General features: G+C 38.1%; 1 protein-coding gene across 8 annotated transcripts in view; it reads left to right on the top strand.

The window, feature by feature from the left end:
* Positions 1-19,832, top strand: part of SRPK2 (SRSF protein kinase 2) — a 239,373-nt gene that overhangs the window by 79,719 nt on the left and 139,822 nt on the right. For 3 of the 8 annotated variants that reach the window (XM_070369650.1, XM_005901445.2, XM_070369655.1), the window contains exon 3: positions 17,287-17,350. The exons of the other annotated variants lie outside the window; for them this stretch is intronic. In XM_070369650.1, coding sequence (XP_070225751.1) covers positions 17,287-17,350 — 64 coding nt within the window. The remainder of the gene's footprint in view (positions 1-17,286; positions 17,351-19,832) is intronic. 8 annotated transcript variants of the gene reach the window in all.

Raw genomic sequence — 19,832 nt, forward strand, 5'->3', positions numbered from 1 at the left:
CCTTTGGTAATGCTTAACATTATTTAAGAAAATTATTTTTAATTATACAAGTAATACCTATAAAAAATCCAAGTTCAGATAATCCCCTCTGACTGCCATTCCTCATTCCCTGTCCCATCTCCAGAAGTGAGGAAGCACTTCTAATCATTTTGAGATCAATATTCTCCCCCAACTTTATATATGTATGTGTGTGTGTGTGTGTGTGTGTGTGTGTGTATGCATATATGCCCCTGAGAACATAATACATCTGTAATAAAAGAAGTATATTGTGTGCATTCAACAAGTCGTGGGCTTCTTTTAGTTTTGGAGATGGTTCAGTACATGCAGATCTGCCATGAGGCTTTCTGTTGTGAATGTGCCATGATTCTTTTAACAGTTGCGTTGCCGCATTACTTTCTGTTGAACACAGCTTCATGTTGAGTGTCTGTTTCTGTGTGGTTCTCCTAGGACACATGTGAATCTTTTTCTAGCTTAGATTTGTAGCAAGTGGAATTCCTAGATTATAACTATCTAGTATTCCCTACATGAAAGTTAATAAATAGAATATTATTGGGCATGATTGAGTGTTAATTGTGCTTCTGAAATGAATTGTGTATTTGTAATATTGGCATTTTAGTTAGATAGGGAGGATAAGGTCCAAGTATAAAACTAGTGATTCTCAACACTGGCTATGCATTAGAATTGCCTCTAGACTTTTTAGGCATAGTCACCCCCAAGAAAATGATTTAGTAGGTCTTCAGAGCAGTACAAATAGCTCCTTGGCATGAAGAGGAAAGTTAAATACAAGACATACATCTGAGACTTTTCTTAGACTGCCCGTTACCTGGCCCCAATCTAGTACCTAAGTTACACCTAAGATGCAGTAAAATATAGTAGAAAAAATTTCATTTTCTTTAGACTCTTAATATAAGTTAACAACTCTTTCTTTCTCCAGACACTTAACATAGTGTATTAGTGTAATAAATGATTACTTTAATATTGATAGAAAAAGACCATTTTTTAGAGAGGAGAGGAATAGCAAGATTATAAACACGAAATCTGAATAGGACTGAAGTTGTAGGATTGTGGTACAGTTTTCATAAACATTATTAATAAAAAATGAATGTTTAAGCTTAATTTTTTTCTTTTTATTTTTTTAATTATGAAAATATTTACAGGACACTTTGAAAATATAGAACAAAGTGACATACAGTTCCACTATATATTGGAATTTTTTTTAAGTAGGTAAATTTTATAGTAGTAGTAGATAATAAAGTTTTTAGTTGAAGTTTTAATATCAAACTCTCAAAAATTAACGGAATGAATATACAGAAAAGTAGAAGGTTCTGCTGCTGCTGCTGCTAAGTCGCTTCAGTTGTGTCCGACTCTGTGCGACCCCACAGACGGCAGCCCACCAGGCTCCGCCATCCCTGGGATTCTCCAGGTTCTCCAAAAGTAGACCTGAAAAGCAGCATGAACCAATTCAACATAATTAAGATTTATAAAATTTTCACACAAAAATAGAATACAAATTCTCTTCAAGGTCCCACGGACTATAAACTGGGAGACTCTGAAACATATCTAGGGACATAAAACAAGGTGCAAAATTCATGGTTTTTAAGGCATTGAAATCATACAGAGTCTATTCTCTTATCACTATATAATTGTTAGAAATCAATATCAAAAGATATTTGAAAATAACCCACATATTTTAAAGTGCAATGTGACATCTACCAAGAGAGGTCTTTGAGTTAACCATTGAAAGCCTCCTGATTAGCTCTTTAATATGGTTGAGGGCCCAGACCCTATGCATAGGTCAGCTCGGTCTGTATTTTCCTACTAGTTCACATACTAGCTCTGTGAACTGTGGTGAGTTAGTTAGCCTTTCTATACCTCAAGTTTCCCTTTCTGTAAAATGGGACACCGATAATATTTATTTTACAAATATATGGGATTATCAAGAGAATTATTACATATCTTAAAGCAAGCAGAAGAGTGCCTGATGCATTGCAGTTGGTATGAAATGTTAACTGTTATTGTTGTTGTTTTTCATTACAAATGCGATTCATACTAAAGTTTCAGTCTTCAGGCATTAATGTTCTAAGTGACCAGAAACGAACAGCTGAATACATAGCTGAAGATGATGAGGATGAAGTTCTTGTACTCTGGTGGATTGATTCAAAGTCGCTTTGATAGGACAAAGCTAAGATTCTTTGTGTGTCTTTGATAAGTTTAAGGCCCTGTCTGTTGCTTCTCGCATGTTAAATGGAGAACTAGTTCAGATTTCCTGTTCATATAATTGGTAGGAAATCCCACAGACAGCAAGACAAGAATAGAGTCTGTTTCACTGAGGTGTTTGTGGTATTTCCTAACATTTTGTAAAGCAATGGAGCTTGGAAGTACACTTACTCTTGCTAACTTCTGTAAAGATTTTTATAGAACTAAAGGACGACTTACACTTGAGGTGAGAATTTTAGGATTAACAAACAACAGGAGTGATAATTGGCAACATTCCTTAGGGGGTACTGTGTGGGCACACAGACACAAAATTTGTGAATTGTGGAGAATTGACAAGTCTTACAAGTACCTCCATGAAGTTTGGTATTTTTTCCTCAGCATGACGTAGATTGAAAAAACTTGTATTTTAATCTCATTCACCTGTTGGATGTCTTATTTTGGTTTTGGCTGTGTGGTTCTATATCTACCCTACATTTAGCCAGGACTTCTTTGTATGGCATGGAAGATCCTCCCAGAACAGTCTACTGCCAGTATCCCTGGCTTTTTTCCTTACCAGTACGTACTTTACTCTTGCCAGGCACCAAAACAGTTTAGATGGCTAGTGTGATTGGGTTCTCTGTAGCTTTGTTTGTGCCATTTTCCTGTTCGGCGTGGACTTCTCTTCACCTGGCAAAGTTCTCCTAACCCCAGTCGCCAAGCCCAGCTGCCTTCTCTGACTGCTTGCTTTCCCCAGACACACTGCTTGTGTCCTGCTTGCAGGCTTGCTGCACACCTGTGCAAGTAGGCTTTTGGCTCTAGACTGTCTGGGTTGTCATCCTGACTTAGCCACACACTGGCTCTAGGATCTTTTTTTGTTGTTAAATTGAGATATTATTTACTTTAAGTCACCTTTCTAATCATTTAAAAGTGTACAACTCAAGGGCATGTATCATATTTATAATGTTATAAAATGTCTCCATTACCTAATTTCGAACATTTTCATCCCCCAGAAAGGAACCACTGTGTGTTAGCAGATACTCCCTATTTTCCCACCCCTCAGCCCCTAGAGTTTTCCCTCTGTAAATTTCCCTGTTCTGGGTCTTTCATGTAAATGTAATCATACGTGTTTTGTGTCTGACTTGTTTTGCTCTCTGTGATGTTTTCAAGATTCATCCATGAGGTAGCACGTGTCAGTATTTCGTTTCCTTTATGTTTGGATATACCACATTTTGTTTATCCATTCATCTATTAAAGGATGTATGGGTTGTTTGCATTTTTTGGTTATTATGCATAACACTATTAAGAATATTTGTGTACAAGTGTTCTATGAACATGTTTCCTCTTGGGTTTACATGAAGGAGTGGGATTTTTTAGTCATATGGTAACTCTGTTTAACTTTTTGAAGACCAGATTGTTCTCCAAAGCAAAAGTACCATTTTACAGTCTTACCAATAACGCATGAAAACTCCAAGTTCTCCATATCCTCGCTAACACTTGTTATTGTCTTTATGATGATAGCCATCCTGGTGGTGATAAAGTGGTATTTCGTTGTTACTTTGGTTTGCATTTCCCTAATGACAAATAATGATGAACATCTTTTCATGTGCTTATTAGCCATTTGTATTTCCTCTTTCAAGAAATGTCTATTTAAATTCTTGGCTCAATTTTAAATTGGATTGTTGGGGTTTTAATTGCTGAGTTGTAAGAGTTGTTTGCATATTCTGGATGTTAATCCCTTATGAGATACATGATTTTTTCAACATTTACTCTCATACTGTGAAGAATTTGCTTCTCAATAGCGAAGTCAGCTGGGCCTTAGGAAGCATCACTGTGAACAAAGCTCCAGTGGAGGTGATGAAATTCAGTTTGAGCTATTTCAAATCCTAAAAGATGATGCTATTAAAGTGCTGCATGCAATATGCCAGCAAATTTGGAAAATTCAGCAGTGGCCACAGGACTGGAAAAGGTCAGTTTTCATTCCAGTCCCAAAGAAAGGCAATGCCAAAGAATGTTCAAACTACTGCACAATTGCACTCATTTCACACACTAGCAAAGTAGTGCTCAAAATTCTCCAAGCCAGGCTTCACCAGTATGTGAACCGAGAACTTCCAGATGTTCAAACTGGATTTAGATAAAGCACAGGAACCAGAGATCAAATTGCCAACATACGCTGGATCATAGAAAAAGCAAGAGAATTCCAGAAAAACATCTACTTCTGCTTTATTGACTACACCAAAGCCTTTGATTGTGTGGTGGTTTAGTCGCTAGGTCATGTCTGACTCTTGTGATCCCGTGGCCTGTAGACTGTCAGGCTCCTCTGTCCATAGGATTCTCCAGGCAAGAATACTGGAGTGGGTTGCCATTTCCTTCTCCAGGGGATCTTCCTGACCCAGGAATTGAACCCGGGTTTCCTGCATTGCAGGCAGATGATTTACCAACTGGATCACAGCTCTTCAAGAGATGGGAATTCCAGGCCACCTTATCTGCCTCCTGAGAAATCTGTATGCAGGTCAAGAAGCAACAGTTAGAACTGGACATGGGACAACGGACTGGTTCCAAATTGGGAAAGGAGTACATCAAGGCTGCATATTGTCACCCTGCTTTTTTAACTTATATACAGAGTACATCATGAGAAATGCTGGCCTGGATGAAGCACAAGCAGTTATCAAGATTGCTGGGAGAAATACCAATAGCCTCCGATACACAGATGACTCCACCTTTGTGGCAGAAAGAGAAGAGGAACTAAAGAGCCTCTTGATGAAGGTGAAAGAGGAGAGGGAAAAAGCTGGCTTAAAACTTGACATTCAAAAACTAAGATCGTGGCAAATGGTCCCATCGCATCATAGCAGATGGTCCTATAGCTTCATGGCAAATAGACCCATAGCTTCACGGCAAATAGACCCATAGCTTCATGGCAAATAGATGGGGAAACAATGGAAACAGTGATGACAGATTTTATTTTCTTGAGCTCCAGAATCCCTGCAGATGGTGACTACAGCCATGAAATTAAACGACGCTTGCTCCTTGGAAGAAAAGCTGTGACCAATACTAGACAGCATACTAAAAAGCAGAGACATTACTTTGCCAACAAAGGTCCATCTCGTTAAAGCTGTGGTTTTTGCAGTAGTCATGTATGGATATTAGAGTTGGACCATAAAGAAAGCTGAGCGCTGAAGAATTGATGCTTTTGAACTGTGGTGTTGGAGAAGCCTCTTGAGAGTCCCTTGGACTGTAAGGAGATCAAACTAGTCAATTCTAAAGGAAATAATCCCTGAATATTCATTGGAAGGACTGATGCTGAAGCTCCAATACTTTGGCCACCTGATGTGAAGAACTGACTCATTGCAAAAGACCCTGATGCTAGGAAAGATTGAAGGCAGGAGGAGAAGGGGACGAAGGATGAGATGGTTGGATGGCATCACCGACTCGATGGACATGAGTTTGAGCAAGCTCCAGGAGTTGAGGGACACAGAAGCCTGGTGTGCTGCAGTCCATGGGGTCGCAGAGAGTCGGACATGACTGAGCGACTGAACTGATGACTCTCATTCTGTATATTATCCTTTTGTTTTCTTGATAGTATCTTTTGATGCACAAAAATTTTTAATTCTTATGTTCAATTCATCTATTTATTCTTCTGGGTTTTGTGTGTGTGTCTGCTTTTGGTATCATACTTAAGAAACTCAAGGCTAACCCAAAATCATCAAAGTTTACACCTATATTTCCTTCTAAAAGTTTTATAGTTTGAGCCTTTATATTTAGATCTTTGTTGCAGTTTGGATCAATATTTTGTTTATGGTGTGAGGCAGAGCTTTATTGTTTTACATGTGGACATTCACTTTTCCAGCACCATCTTTAGAAGACTGTTCTTTATCCCATTGAATGGCTTTGGCACTCTTGTCAGAAATCACTTGACTATAATGTGAGGGTTTATTTCTGGACTCTTAATTCTTTGGCATTGATCTGTATGTCTGTCTTTATGTTAGGTCCCCACTGTTTTGATTACAGTAGCTTTGTAGTAAGTTTTGAAATCTATATGTGAGCCTTCCAACTTTGTTCAGTTTTTTTAAAGATTGTTGTGGTTATTCAGGGTCTCTTGCATTTCCATATGAATTTTAGGGTCAGCTTGTCCATTTCTCCAAAAAAGGCAGTTGGAATTTTGGTAGGGATTGTATGAATCTTTAAATCAATATAAGGAATATTGACACCGTAACAGTAGTAAATCTTCCATTCCGTGAACACAGGATGTCTTCCCATTTATTTGGGTCTTCAATTTTTTTCAACAGTTTTGTAGTCTTCAGTGTGTAAGTCTCTCACCTTGTAGTTAATTTTTTTCCCCTAAATATTTAATTCTATCTCTGGCATCTTGAGCAAATTTCTTAAACTTTCAAATCTTCAGTTTTCATGCATATAAAATGAAAATATTGAGTACTACCACTGCATTTATTGTGAGGATTAAATGAGGTAATTCACATAAGAGGCTTAAATAAACCAGATTGTTCAAGCTAAATGTTAAGTATTGTGAACTCCGAGAGGAGGAATTTATGTTACATATTTTTGTGTTATATTTTTTCTTCCCCTTGCTCAGGTAGCAAATCACTAACTGTTGATACTTGAAGGAATGTAGAAGGGTGAGAAAATTGGACTATATCACAAATTTCAGTTCCTAAGTTTGAAGGTTAATGTTGGTTAGGAGTTAGGGACACTAATTCTTGCTTATACTCACATATTTTGATATGGCTTGTTTTCTTACACATTTCAGTATGCCTTGCACGATAATCTTGTGACTTCTTGAGAGAGTGATTTGGTTTTTTTTAAGAATTTAAGGGGACCTTGGCTTCTTTGGTGAACCCACAGTTCTTTATGTGCCAAAATTGTGAGTGAAATGAAACTATCTTAATATAGGACATTGTAAATCATAGTTTTAGAGAACTAAGTAGTTTCGGTTGTATATTAATATCTAGTATGGAAAACTATCTTTAAGTTAGAATTATAAAAAATGAAAGTGAAAATCATTCAGTCATGTCTCTCTCTTGTGACCCCATGGACTATACAGTCCATGGAATTCTCCAGGCCAGAATACTCCAGTGGGTAGTCATTCCCTTCTCCAGGGGATCTTCCCAACCCAGGGATCAAACCCAAGTTTCCCACATTGCAGGCAGATTCTTTACCATCTGAGCCACAAAGGAAGCCTGAGAATGCTGGAGTGGGTAGCCTATCCCTTCTCCAGTGGATATTCCCGAACCAGGAATCAAACTGGGGTTCCTGCATTGCAGGTGGATTCTTTACCAACTGAGCTATCAGGGAAGCCTTAGAATTAAAAAAATACTTCCTTTTTCTGGGTACTATTATGATATAATTTCTAAAATTCATATAATATACAGTTGATAATTATTTTCTAAGCATGTTATAAAATAGAGAAAACTTTAAACCTTAGCATCATGGCAAATAGAGCACTAGATCTCATCCTGAGTGTAAACATCTCAGTTATCTAAGAACTTGTGTTACTTCTTCTGTCTCCCCAACAGAGCAAGGGTAAGAGTTTAGTGGCTAGATTAACTATTAATGATAGTCTGCCATGGTGAGAAACTGGTAGACCGTTTTCAGGGATTAGTTTCATTACATTTCATTGCTAATAGGGGGTGAGGCTCACAGAATTAGGAATTTATTTAAAGATTCATGTTTTCACACTTTAATGCAGTTTTGTGTTTCTGAAATACCTCAACATAAAAATAACAAATCAACAGAAAAAAAAACTGTGTGATGAACTGTGCTCAAAGTGTTAGGATGGTCTTGACCTGGTACAGAGATAGTCCTAGCATTGGTCTCTTCCCTCTGCCTTCTTGTTTGATGGCTTCCAGGGGGTGGGTGAGAATGGGAATCCAAATTTTAGAGATTGACCCACTTTTCTTGCTAGGATTTGGAAATCAGAAACAAATCTTTTCTTTTAAAGTAGTATTTCTTTTGGGTTATACATTGTACTCAGAATAGTAATTTTAAAAGTGATCGAAGGAAAAACATTTACTTTAGTAAGGGAAGTTTCTTATAAGTGGCAGCAGAAGTTATCTTGAAAGTTTTAAACCAGAAACCTAACCAGCCTGAAATCACCTCCAGCCCCCTCCAATTCCTTCCCACCTCCCTGCCCCCGCACATACTCCCTCCTCACCCCATTGTAGAGTTTGAAGTGAACACATTGTTGTTGGTTGGCATTGTGCCATATTCAGGATCATAAAGTAACCTTGTTTTGGAATTACAGCAGGAGAAAATTTGACGCCAGAAAAATAAGCAACAAGCTAACTTTTAGGGAAGAGAGTGAAATGGAGACTTCACCTTGAAAAATAAAATCAGTACACTTATTTAACCAAAGTTCAAGTTATGGTTGAAAAATATGTACTGAGTTTTAGAATGAAGACAGGATCAAGTGTTGGTTGTTTTGGCATAAACATTTTCATTTTATGTTTAGTATATAGTTGATTCAGGGTGATTCCAAATCCGTGGATACTCAGGGCCAACTAAGGGACTTGAGCATCCATAGATTTTGTTACTAGCAGGGTGTAAGGCAGAGGAACCTGAGATCAAATTGCCAACATCCGCTGGATCATCGAAAAAGCAAGAGTTCCAGAAAAATATCTATTTCTGCTTTATTGATTATACCAAAGCCTTTGATGGTGTGGATCACAATAAACTGTGGAAAGTTCAGAAAGAGACGGAAATACCAGACCAACTGACCTGCCTGTTGAGAAACCTGCAGGTCAGGAAGCAACAGTTAGACCTGGACATGGAACAACAGACTGGTTCCAGATAGGAAAAGGAGTACGTCAGGGCTGTATATTGCCACCCTGCTTATTTAACTTATATGTGCAGTATATCATGAGAAACGCTGGGCTGGAAGAAGCACAAGCTGGAATCAAGATTGCCGGGAGAAATATCAACAACCTCAGATATGCAAATGACGCCACCCTTATGGCAGAAAGTGAAGAAGAACTAAAGAGCCTCTTGATGAAAGTGAAAGAGGAGAGTGAAAAAGTTGCCTTAAAGCTCAACATTCAGAAAACTAAGATCATGGCATCTGGTCCCATCATTTCATGGCAAATAGATGGGGACAGTGGCTGACTTTATTTTTTTGGGCTCCAAAACCACTGCAGATGGTGATTGCAGCCATGAAATTAAAAGATCCTTACTCCTTGGAAGGAAAGTTATGACCAACCTAGACAGCATATTAAAAAGCAGAGATATTACTTTGTCAACAAAGGTCCGTCTCATCAAGGTTATGGTTTTTCCAGTAGTCATGTATGGATGTGAGAGTTGGACTATAAAGACAGCTGAGCGCCGAAGAATTGATGCTTTTGAACTGTGGTGTTGGAGAAGGCTCTTGAGAGTCCCTTAGACAGCAGGGAGATCCAACCAGTCCATCCTAAAGGAGATCAGTCTTGGGTGTTCATTGGAAGGACTGATGTTGAAGCTGAAACGCCAATACTTTGGCCACCTGATGCGAAGAGCTGACTCATTTGAAAAGACCCAGATGCTGGGAAAGATTGAGGACAGGAGGAGAAGGGGACGACAGAGGATGAGATGGTTGGATGGCACCACCGACTCAATGGACATGAGTTTGGGTAAACTCCGGGGAGTTGGTGATGGACAGGGAAGCCTGGTGTGCCGCGGTTCATGGGGTCATAATAGAGTTGGACACAACTGAGTGACTGAAATGAATGGGGTGGGAGTCGGAGAACCAGTCACCCCTTATCCTGTGGATATCAGGGGATGACTGTAATAATATGATTGGGTATCTTATAAGTAATAATGGAATTGTAATGTTGGATATTTTTGCAGACTATTTAAGAGTATTATTATTTTCCCCTGGTAGTCTCTCAAAATCAAATAATTATCATTCTTGAGACACTTCAGTTCAGTTCAGTCGCTGTCGTGTCCAACTCTTCGCGACCCCATGAATCGCAGCACGCCAGGCCTCCCTGTCCGTCACCAACTCCCAGAGTTCACTCAAACTCATGTCCATCGAGTCAGTGATGCCATCCAGCCATCTCATCCTCTGTCGTCCCCTTCTCCTCCTGCCCCCAATCCCTCCCAGCATCAGAGTTTTTCCCAATGAGTCAACTCTTCGCATGAGGTGGACAAAGTACTGTAGTTTCAGCTTTAGCATCATTCCTTCCAAAGAAATCCCAGGGCTGATCTCCTTCAGAATGGACTGGTTGGATCTCCTTGCAGTCCAAGGGACTCTCAAGAGTCTTCTCCAACACCACAGTTCAAAAGCATCAATTCTTCGGCGCTCAGCCTTCTTTACAGTCCAACTCTCACATCCATACATGACCACTGGAAAAACCATAGCCTTGACTAGACGGACCTTTGTTGGCAAACTTAGCACCAGTGAATCAACTTACCTTGATTATTCCTAACGATAACTAAACTTCTTAACTCATTTTATATTGTCATTTGTCAGTGGATTTGCCTGAGGTTCAAACTTTTTTTTTTGTATTGTCCCATCAGTTTTGTCTAAAATTGCATACTTTGTTGCCGATTTTCAGTGTTTACTTTGCTCTGGAGTTTCATTTTATAAATAAAATGAAAACACTTATCTTTTTTTTAAAGACTTATTGGAGAAGGGAAAGGCTACCCACTCCAGTAGTCTGGCCTAGAGAATTCCACGTAAATAGTCCATGGGGTCACAGAGTCAGACACGACTGAGTGACTTTCACTTACTTATTGATTGATTTTGTTTTTTTGGCTGTGGTGTGTCTTCATTGTGGTGTATTCTCATTGTTGCAGGCTTCTCGTTTGGGCTTCTCTTATTGCGTAGCACAGACTCTAGGCACACCACCAGCTCTAGTGCTTGGCTCAGTATTTGTTGCGCGCACAGACTTAGTTACTCCAGGCATGTGTGATCCTTCTGGACCAGGGATTGAACTGATGTCTCTTGCATTGCAAGGCAGATTCTTAACCACTGGACCACCAGGGAAGCCCTGATGGTTATTTTTGCTTGCACAACTTTTGCTTTTTTGTGCATTCTCATCACAAAGAAACCTGGAATAATAGGGACTCCTTTTTAGGCTAGACTGATCTTTCACATATTGGGCAGTTAATACTTGATGGACCTTCATAGATGGCTCAGAGAGGCTGCTTCACTCCTTGCCCCTTTGAGAAGGGTATCTTGTGTGTCAGTCTCCTGAATTTTCAGTCAAGACCTCAGCACTTGGTCTTAGGTGGTACAGGGTTTGACACCTGAGCCAGAAAAGTGTCTGCAGGCCCTCTTGTGGGCTTAAACAAAAGATACTCGCTTAAGTTGGAGACACCAAGAGAAGGCTATAAGTGTGCATCCCAAGGCAGTAGAATCTGCAAATGTGTGAAGTAAAGAGGAGAAGCAGTTAATTGGTAGTGAAGGAGAAATAGAATTAGAGTCAGTGGTGTTGACCACCAGAGTGGGAAGCCTTAAGGTAGAGAATAGTCCCTTTGAACACTTGGTACCGTAACTGGGTTTCAAGAGCTGCCCTGTTTTCTGAACAAGATTCTGAGACCTACTGAGGCTTGTTCTTCTTCTAGATTTATTCTTGCTGTATTATCCTATCATCTGAAGTAACCTGAGCACATACCTGTTTCTTGTAGCCTGAAAGTCCTCCAAACTTGACAAGTGGGAGGAAATTTAGTAAATCTGTTGGAATAACACCTGTGTTAAAAGGATGAAGGCCCTAGAGTTTAGGTAGAACTGTTTGTCCAATTGCGATGTCTTATTTAATTTCCATGTCATAAGAGTAAGGGGTCCTGTCTGAGCTCATGCTTGGTGTTGCGTGATCTTAAAGGACATGGTAGTGGATCGTCTCCATTACAGCCCTGTGTTACTCTTATGCTGCTGTTGCTCTTAAAATTCTAGGTGGATTCAGGACTACTCTGTTTCTCTTAGGGTCTGAATCTTTGAAGCACCTCCTTTACTGTACTTTGTTTCAGTAGTACTTATCAGTCACCAATATTCCTTGTCAGGGATCTTAGGAATTGGTTCATCTCTGGACCCTAATTGTTCTATGAATCTTCACACTCATGGTATTGAATGGAAAATGAAGTATTAGAGATAGTAGGCCATTAGCTGAAGAGTTGAACTATTCATCTTTACAAGAAGTTTGAGTATGTTTTAAAGTGTGAGTGTAATAAGAATAAACATCATAAAGCAGGTCTGTAAGTTGGATAGAAGAGAATGAATGGGCAAAGTCTCAGTGAATTGATTTTTCTTCTTTGTTATATATATTTAGTCATGAATAAGAAGAGTATGATATCATAGACCAACCAGTTTTACTCAGGAAAGTTGACTAATCGTGATGATTTTAATTTATTGGATGTATGAGAAAATTGTCTCCCCTAATGGCTCAGTGGTTAAGAATTCGCCTGCAGTGCAGGAGATGTAAGAGACATGGGTGGGTTTGATCCCGGGGTGGGAAAGATCCCCTGGAGGAGGGCAAGGCAACCCATTCCAGTATTCTTGCCTGGAGAATCCCAGAGACAGAGGAGCCTGGTGGGCTACAGTCCATGAGGTGGTAGAGTCAGATATGACCAAAGTGAGTTAGCACACACGCACACATGAGAAAATCACATTTAAGAAGTTGACTTAGAAGAAGGCTGGAATATTCTGCTTGGGTTGGTAGGTCCTTGGAAATTAGTGGTAGTTCTCAGAGACAGTAATCCTTTGGAGAAGATGAAGAATGTTATTGTTACCAGTTGTTTAACTTTTCACTCCTCAGATTCTTCTTTGTAGACTTCTGTGATTCAGTGGTGTGATGATCTCTGCAGACTCTCCTAGCTCTACTAAATTCTAGTTGCTGGAATCTCAGAGTAATTTTATCTGGAAATATTTATTTAAGAACTAGGAACTTAACTATATTTTAACTTTAAATTGAGTAGAACAGCTTAAGAATAGTATGAGAGTGTCAAGAAGTAAGTGTGAATTGAAGTGAAAATTCAGGTCTTTATCTCTAAGGAAGCTGTGGTCTCAGAGAGAGTGACCCAGTGTATGTATTTTAGTAATTCTGTAATGCAGGTACATGTGATAATGTAGAGGGGCAGAGGAGACAAACTGTATTTTGTCTGGGAAGATGTCAGGGAAGAGGTACCGTTTGGGCTGAGATGAGAAAAATGAGTTGGGGGGCTTCCCTGGTGGTTCAGTGGTTAAGACTGAGCTTCCACTGCAGAGGGCAAAGGTTCAATCCCTGGTTGGGGAACTAAGATCCCACATCCTCTGCAGCATGGCGAAAGAAAGAAAGAAAGAAAGAAAGAAAGAAAGAGTGAGTTGAGTGTTTAACAGAGTAGACAGTGGCATTCTAGGGAGAGGAAAGTGCATGAGAGAAGACTTGGTGGTATGAGAAAACATGATCCTTGGAGAATCACAGACTAGAGATCAATATGTGTGTGTGTGTGTGTGTGTGTATGTATATAATATATATATAAGGAGAATGGTGGCAGTAATATTCCAAATGAAACACGGGTGCTAGTCTGGGATCCCTCAAAAATGTCTGTCTTAGTGGGGCAATGATGTTGCTGCTCACTGAGGTAAAGCCTGTAACAGGACACATTAGACTGGTTAAGTTAGATTTGTTTTGTTGTTGTTGCTGGCTGCACTGCATGGCTTGTGGGGGTCCTAGTTCGTTGACTGAATTGAACCCAGGCCCTGGCAGTGAAAGCACTGAGTCCTAACCACTGGACCACCTGGGAATTCCCAGTGAGGTTAGTTGTAGACATTGTGTTCACAGCAAACCGGGGATCATCCATGTGAAAATGCCAAGTAGGCCTGGAAAGATATATAGTTCTAGGGTTCAGGAGACAGTATTGGGCTAGAAATTCAGATCTGGTCATCATCAATGCCTTGATAGTTTTCCATGTCAGGGGTGTAGATAGAAGAGTCAGTGAGTGGAATCACCACCATTTAAGGTCCAGGTGAAAAAACGATCCAGCAAAGAACCCAGGGGAGAATCATAAGAACCCAAAAGCACTGAAAACAAAGCTTGCATTGTTCTATAATGTTGCTTAGAAATTAAAACAAACTTATGACTTAAAAAGAATCAACTTAATTATAATTTTCAATAATTTATTCACACTTCCAGATACTACTAGCTTAATTCTTTGTGAAATAAGCTAATGTGGCCATCTTTGTACTCACTGGCCTGAATGTATAAATGGAGATGGTTGAATATGTGTTTGCAAGGTTGTAAAACTGCTGCTTTGGAAGTACCAAGGAGGGATGGAGAAGAAAGTAATTTAAAATTGAGGGGATGGGCTGGATGTAAGGTTTCAAAATGTGAACTTATAAAAACAGACCAGATCTCTATGTCAATTCATAAACCAAAGTAAATTCTAGAAGGCAACATATTGGAGAAAATAGGATGACAATTTAAAATTTTTGGTGTGAGGAAAGTTTGTAAAGAGATTGGTGGAATTAATTGCAGAAAAATAAAGTGTAGGGTCTTGGATACTGTGAAATATCCAGTATGAATATAGAAAAACAACTAATTTGGGGGACAGATTTGCAGTACATGTGAGAATGTGTCCTATGTGTGGTCATGGTGGTAGATGACTCAGGTGATCAGGGGTTCAAGACACTTGGGGAGGCCAAAGGCCATGGGACTTAGCCAGGAGTATTTGAAATCATATTGACATGAGCATCAAAGCCCCCAGGACTGTGTCGGATATTGTGGTGGAATGAACATAGGGAGTAGTCAGGCCCAAGAATGGTATTGATAAGGATTAGATAGGAGTGTTGAAGGAATGTGTGGCTCTCAATGGATACAATGTTATCATGGTATTTGTGAACATTCCGGAACCTTTCAGTCCTTCTGGAGCTATAAACAAATCTGAAGGTTTGAAGAAAATGTGAAAATCATTTTGGAAGCCTTCTCATGAATTATTTGAAACTTTTTTGATTTGTAGTTTCCAAAATCACCAGCCAGAAACTGGTTTAGAGCTTTGACTTTCCTAATATATGTGTAAGATGGGGATATACTTCATTAGAGCTATGCAGTTTAATCTTGGAGACTTCGAGCTCAAGTGCACAGGAAGTGTGAACTTTCTGTCTTTGTGGAATGAAAAACTGCGACAACAAAAAATGCAAGTGTCACCCCATTCCTGCAGTGGCTAGTTGATAAACTGAGAATAATTCTCTAGGTATATAGGAAGGCAGAGATACAGGTTAAAATTTAATTTCCACTTATAATAGTACTGCAGTGATAGAAAGATGTATGTTATGGGTGGCAATAAGAAAGAGAAGGTGGATTAAAATTATAGAAAAGCTCTTTAAAGTGGGACAGACCTAGTCTATCTCATTATGTTATTCAGCAAATATTTATTTAGGATCCCATCCTTTTCTGGGCACTTCCTAGTAAATAGCAATAGGCAGAAATGGCTTATTACTTTGTGCCGAGTACAGCACTGTTTGCCTTTCATGAGCTTTGTCATTAAATCCTCACAGTAACGCTTCACATAGAATTATTATCCCCATTTTATAGGAGAGGAGATAGAGGCTTAGAGAGTTTTAAGTAATTTCCCCAAGGTCGTATCACTATTAAAAATGACGGAGGAGTCCGCTTTCAGATCCAAGGCTGCTTGGCGGTGGAGCCTGGAGCCTGAGTCTTAAATGTCTTTTTAAACGGGGCGTTACTGAGCGTTCACTATGGCACCAGGTGCCAGGCTCTGTAATCCACGTAAGAATCCTCAAGGTAAGTTTCATTATCATCATCTTCAGTTTTACCGCTGTGCTGTGTGCTCTCCCCAGTGGTAGTTTGGCTGTAGCCTGTGGTAGATTTTATGCTCTCATCAGATATTCACGCCAGCTTTATAATGCCCATTGGATGAAGCTGTTAGCTTCAATTTGGAAAAACTATTTTAGCAGCATTGAGAGGGTATTTTTGTACAAATCCATTGTATTTTATGCAACTATTTATTTTCCTTTTTCCTTTACATCTCATATTTCTTGTATTTCTAGAATTAAGATTCTTAAAAAGAAAAAAATCGTTTTACCCTTTAAAAAAATCTGAAAACTATTGAGGTCTACTTTGAAATTTCATGACTGCCTGTAGATTTCGGTGGCACTGTGTTTTATGTTTGATATGTGAATTTTTAAGATTTTGAATAGGAAAACATTTACAAATAGGAAATCAGCTTTATATATATGAAATAGTCTGGGTAATAGGACCATGTCAATTTTTTTTCACATAAAATTATGTTCTTGGGTTAGTGGTTAGTATTTTAAAGGAAATGTGTTAGGTTTTCCCCCTTTTTCCTCTTTTATTTTTATCTGACTTTCCCTTTTAGTCTGTGATCTGTTTTTCCAAATCAATATGAGCAATGATCTTTTAATTAAATAGAATTGGTGCTTACATTTCTGTTGCAGATAGCATTGTCAGTCCTCTCCTAAAAGGACAAGTATATTATCTGCTCGGTAACTGGGTGTTGCTGTTCACTTGTGCTGTACTGCAAAGGAGGAGGGGAAATTAAGGTGTAAAACAGAAGTGTTTTTCTAAAGAGTTAGGGAGTAGGTACTAAATGTATCTTTAATTAAAAGTCAATCAATAAATTTTAACAAAGATTAAAATATTTTAATTAAAAATTTGGGTTCTGGTTTAATATTTCATTCTTAAGTGACAAAAATGATTCACTGAGCCATATTTTTCAGGGCTGGTGAAATAGAAGTAGCCAAGGGTTGCCTGTCTGTTCATTACAGTCTGTAACTTTATTATTCCAACTTCTCAAATTATCTAGTAAATTGAATCCAGTTGTTAGCATTTTTAGTTTGTATTTTAATTTGCCTCATTTAAAATCATCTTGGAGAGCCATGCTAGTTCTACCTTAAAAAAGAAAACACCCCTCTGCTTGGCAGAAATGGTACTTCCTGCTTTCATAAACAGTCATGTGCATAGTTTAGCAAGGCCTGATGCCTCTGGAGCTTTTTCCCTTTATAGCACCATTGAATCCCAGTCCTGACAGAAGTACTGCGAATCTTGTGGCCTCATTCTGAACAAAAGGGATTAGAGAAGAAAAATCTCTTGATATAAGGCTTGAAAGCAAGGGCAGGCAATCTTGGTTGTGAATATTTTCTGATTTTTCCAGAAATCAAGCAGAAGATTGAGCTGCTGATGTCAGTTAACTCTGAGAAGTCGTCCTCTTCAGAAAGGTACAGCTACATCTCTTGCATGAACAATTAATGGTGTAGCATTGCTAAGAAACAAATCAGGGCATATTGTTTTCTTGTCAAGTTTGCTATATAACGTATTGTACTGCATGCTGGTCATTGTGCTGTTTTGAAGGTGTGTATTGGGTAAGCTGTTCTGCTTTTACAAAAGGGGTAATTGATTTTTTTTTTTTTTAATAGTGAAGCCTAATCAGCTGCAGCATGCACACCATAACACAGCAGAGCGCTGGCTTATGTGTGACAGCTGTTGAAGGCTTTAAAAAATAATTTACTTAGCTAGAAAATAAACAAAAATCTTGCTTTCTTTAAGGAAATAGTACTAGGTTTTCTTCCTATGTTTTGAGGAAATTTTGCTACACAAAATTTCCAATATTATTTGTAAGGTCTAGGTTAAAAATACTTAGCTTTTGGTTGTAATAAATATTTTCTTGTGTGGAAAGGGAGTGCCATTTGTAAATAGCTTAGGAATTGCAAACCCACATATTAGTCACATTCTGAAAGAGAGATACGATGCTTCTTCAAGTCTGTGCTAGGAAATGGAACAGTCACTGCATGCAGTAATGGTTCATGCCTGCAGGTAAGGACAAAATGACTCAGAAGTATTTTTAAAGAGATTATTTTATCTGTCAGTCAAATGATTATACCTGTAAGGAGATATTTCCATAAAATGTCTGTTTAACTTAATGAATAGAATTAAGATACATTTCTCTCAAGTCAGAAATGAGACTATAGTTGCCTATTTTTATATGTAAATGTGTGTTCACTTCTGTTTACCAAAGGTTTATACTACATAATATTTTAAATTGAAGTTCTTGGGCATACAATTGGTACTTACTTTTCTGTTGGTTACCTAATAGTTTATACCTAATGTTGATATTTTTATATTTAAGATGTGTTGATTTATCTCTTTCCTGGTTACTCTTCAGGGTTGTCTTTTTGTTCATATTTAATATTTAGGAAGATATTTTGGAGAAATAATTTGCTAGATAAAGAATGATGTAGGAAAAACACCAGAAAGAAAATAGGTGAAGAACCCAGCATGGTAAAATGAATTTAATTATAGTACACTAGTGTATGGAGGACATGATCTGATGGCAAAATGATGACATTAAATTGATTTATTAGTATAATTGGGTGAAAGGCCTCTGGCTTTAATTTAGGGAATTATAAATAAGGAAGATATTACTGCTTTCTTTAAGAGGTTGAAGATAGAAAAATTTAGACACATTTGTGTTTATTTTTATGTAGCTTCTAACTTCTCGTTTGTGCCTAGCTATCCCATTTTAAGCGTTCTTTTTTGCTGAGATAAAAAACAATCTTCAGCCTTGTGAATATTCTGCCAGTAAAATGGTGGTGATGGGAATGGGAGAGGATGGTGGTGTAAATAGTGATCGGACTGGGTGCCAACTGTAATGTTAAGAGTTTTGTTACTAGGAAGAGCATTCTTAATGGCATGACAACAGTAATTATGTTGGCTTTTTGAGTATCATGTTTTCTCTATTGAGAAATTGAAGGTTGAACAGAATGGATGAGTATTACCAAGAAACAAGTTTGGAATGGGTGAGGCTTTTATGGTTAAAATATACTCTTATAAGGAAATATTCTAAAATATTTTGGTAAAGACATTTATTTATTTTAAAATTATTATTACTGTCTCACCTAAGGTCTTGTGGTTAAATCTGATGAAAGGGAGGATGAATGCAGACATGATTTTAAAGTTTAGAAATCAGCCACTGTGCTTATGACAGTTTTATACACATTTTTACCAGAGCTTGCTTACTTTATTATTCTTTTGGGGGTTGTTCATACATAAATTTAGCAATTGTGATATGCTGACCTAATGGATATTAATGTAGTTTATGGATCAGCCAACACTTTGCTAACACAGAAGTTGTTTTACTAATGTAGGCATATTAAAAATAGAAATTACTCTTCCCCCCTCATTTAAAAAGTTATACAATGATAAATAGTCATTCGTTTTGTTTTGTTTTGTTTTGTTTTATCTGGAAGAATTTGAAAACCAAGAATCTGAAGTTTAAAAAAAAATTACGGCCTAATTATACTATATTCGGCCTACAAATTTAATATAGTATCCTGTAGCATTGCCACTACACTCTGCAGTTCCTTGTTCTCTAATCACCTAAATTTTTAACATATTTGACTGTTTTATTTTAAATTATTTATTTGAAGCATGGCATGAGTCTTAAAGATATTTGGAATTTACCTCTGGTCAGTATTTCCATGTATTTATTGGTTAAAAAAAGAATGAAGAAACCTTTTTTCTTTAAAGAGAGTTATCTTTTCTTACGATTGGTTTTTGTTTACTGTCTGCAGTGTAGCATGCTCTTTCAATGTTTGGGAGAATCAAGTGGAGGAATGATGTTTTAAGTACAAAATACAATAGGTATACAAACAGTGATGTGATGTTCCTAATAATCTTAACAGATCTCGATACATCTTGAAA

The sequence above is a fragment of the Bos mutus genome, chromosome 4, assembly GCF_027580195.1.
Source record: "Bos mutus isolate GX-2022 chromosome 4, NWIPB_WYAK_1.1, whole genome shotgun sequence".
Classification (NCBI taxonomy): domain Eukaryota; kingdom Metazoa; phylum Chordata; class Mammalia; order Artiodactyla; family Bovidae; genus Bos; species Bos mutus.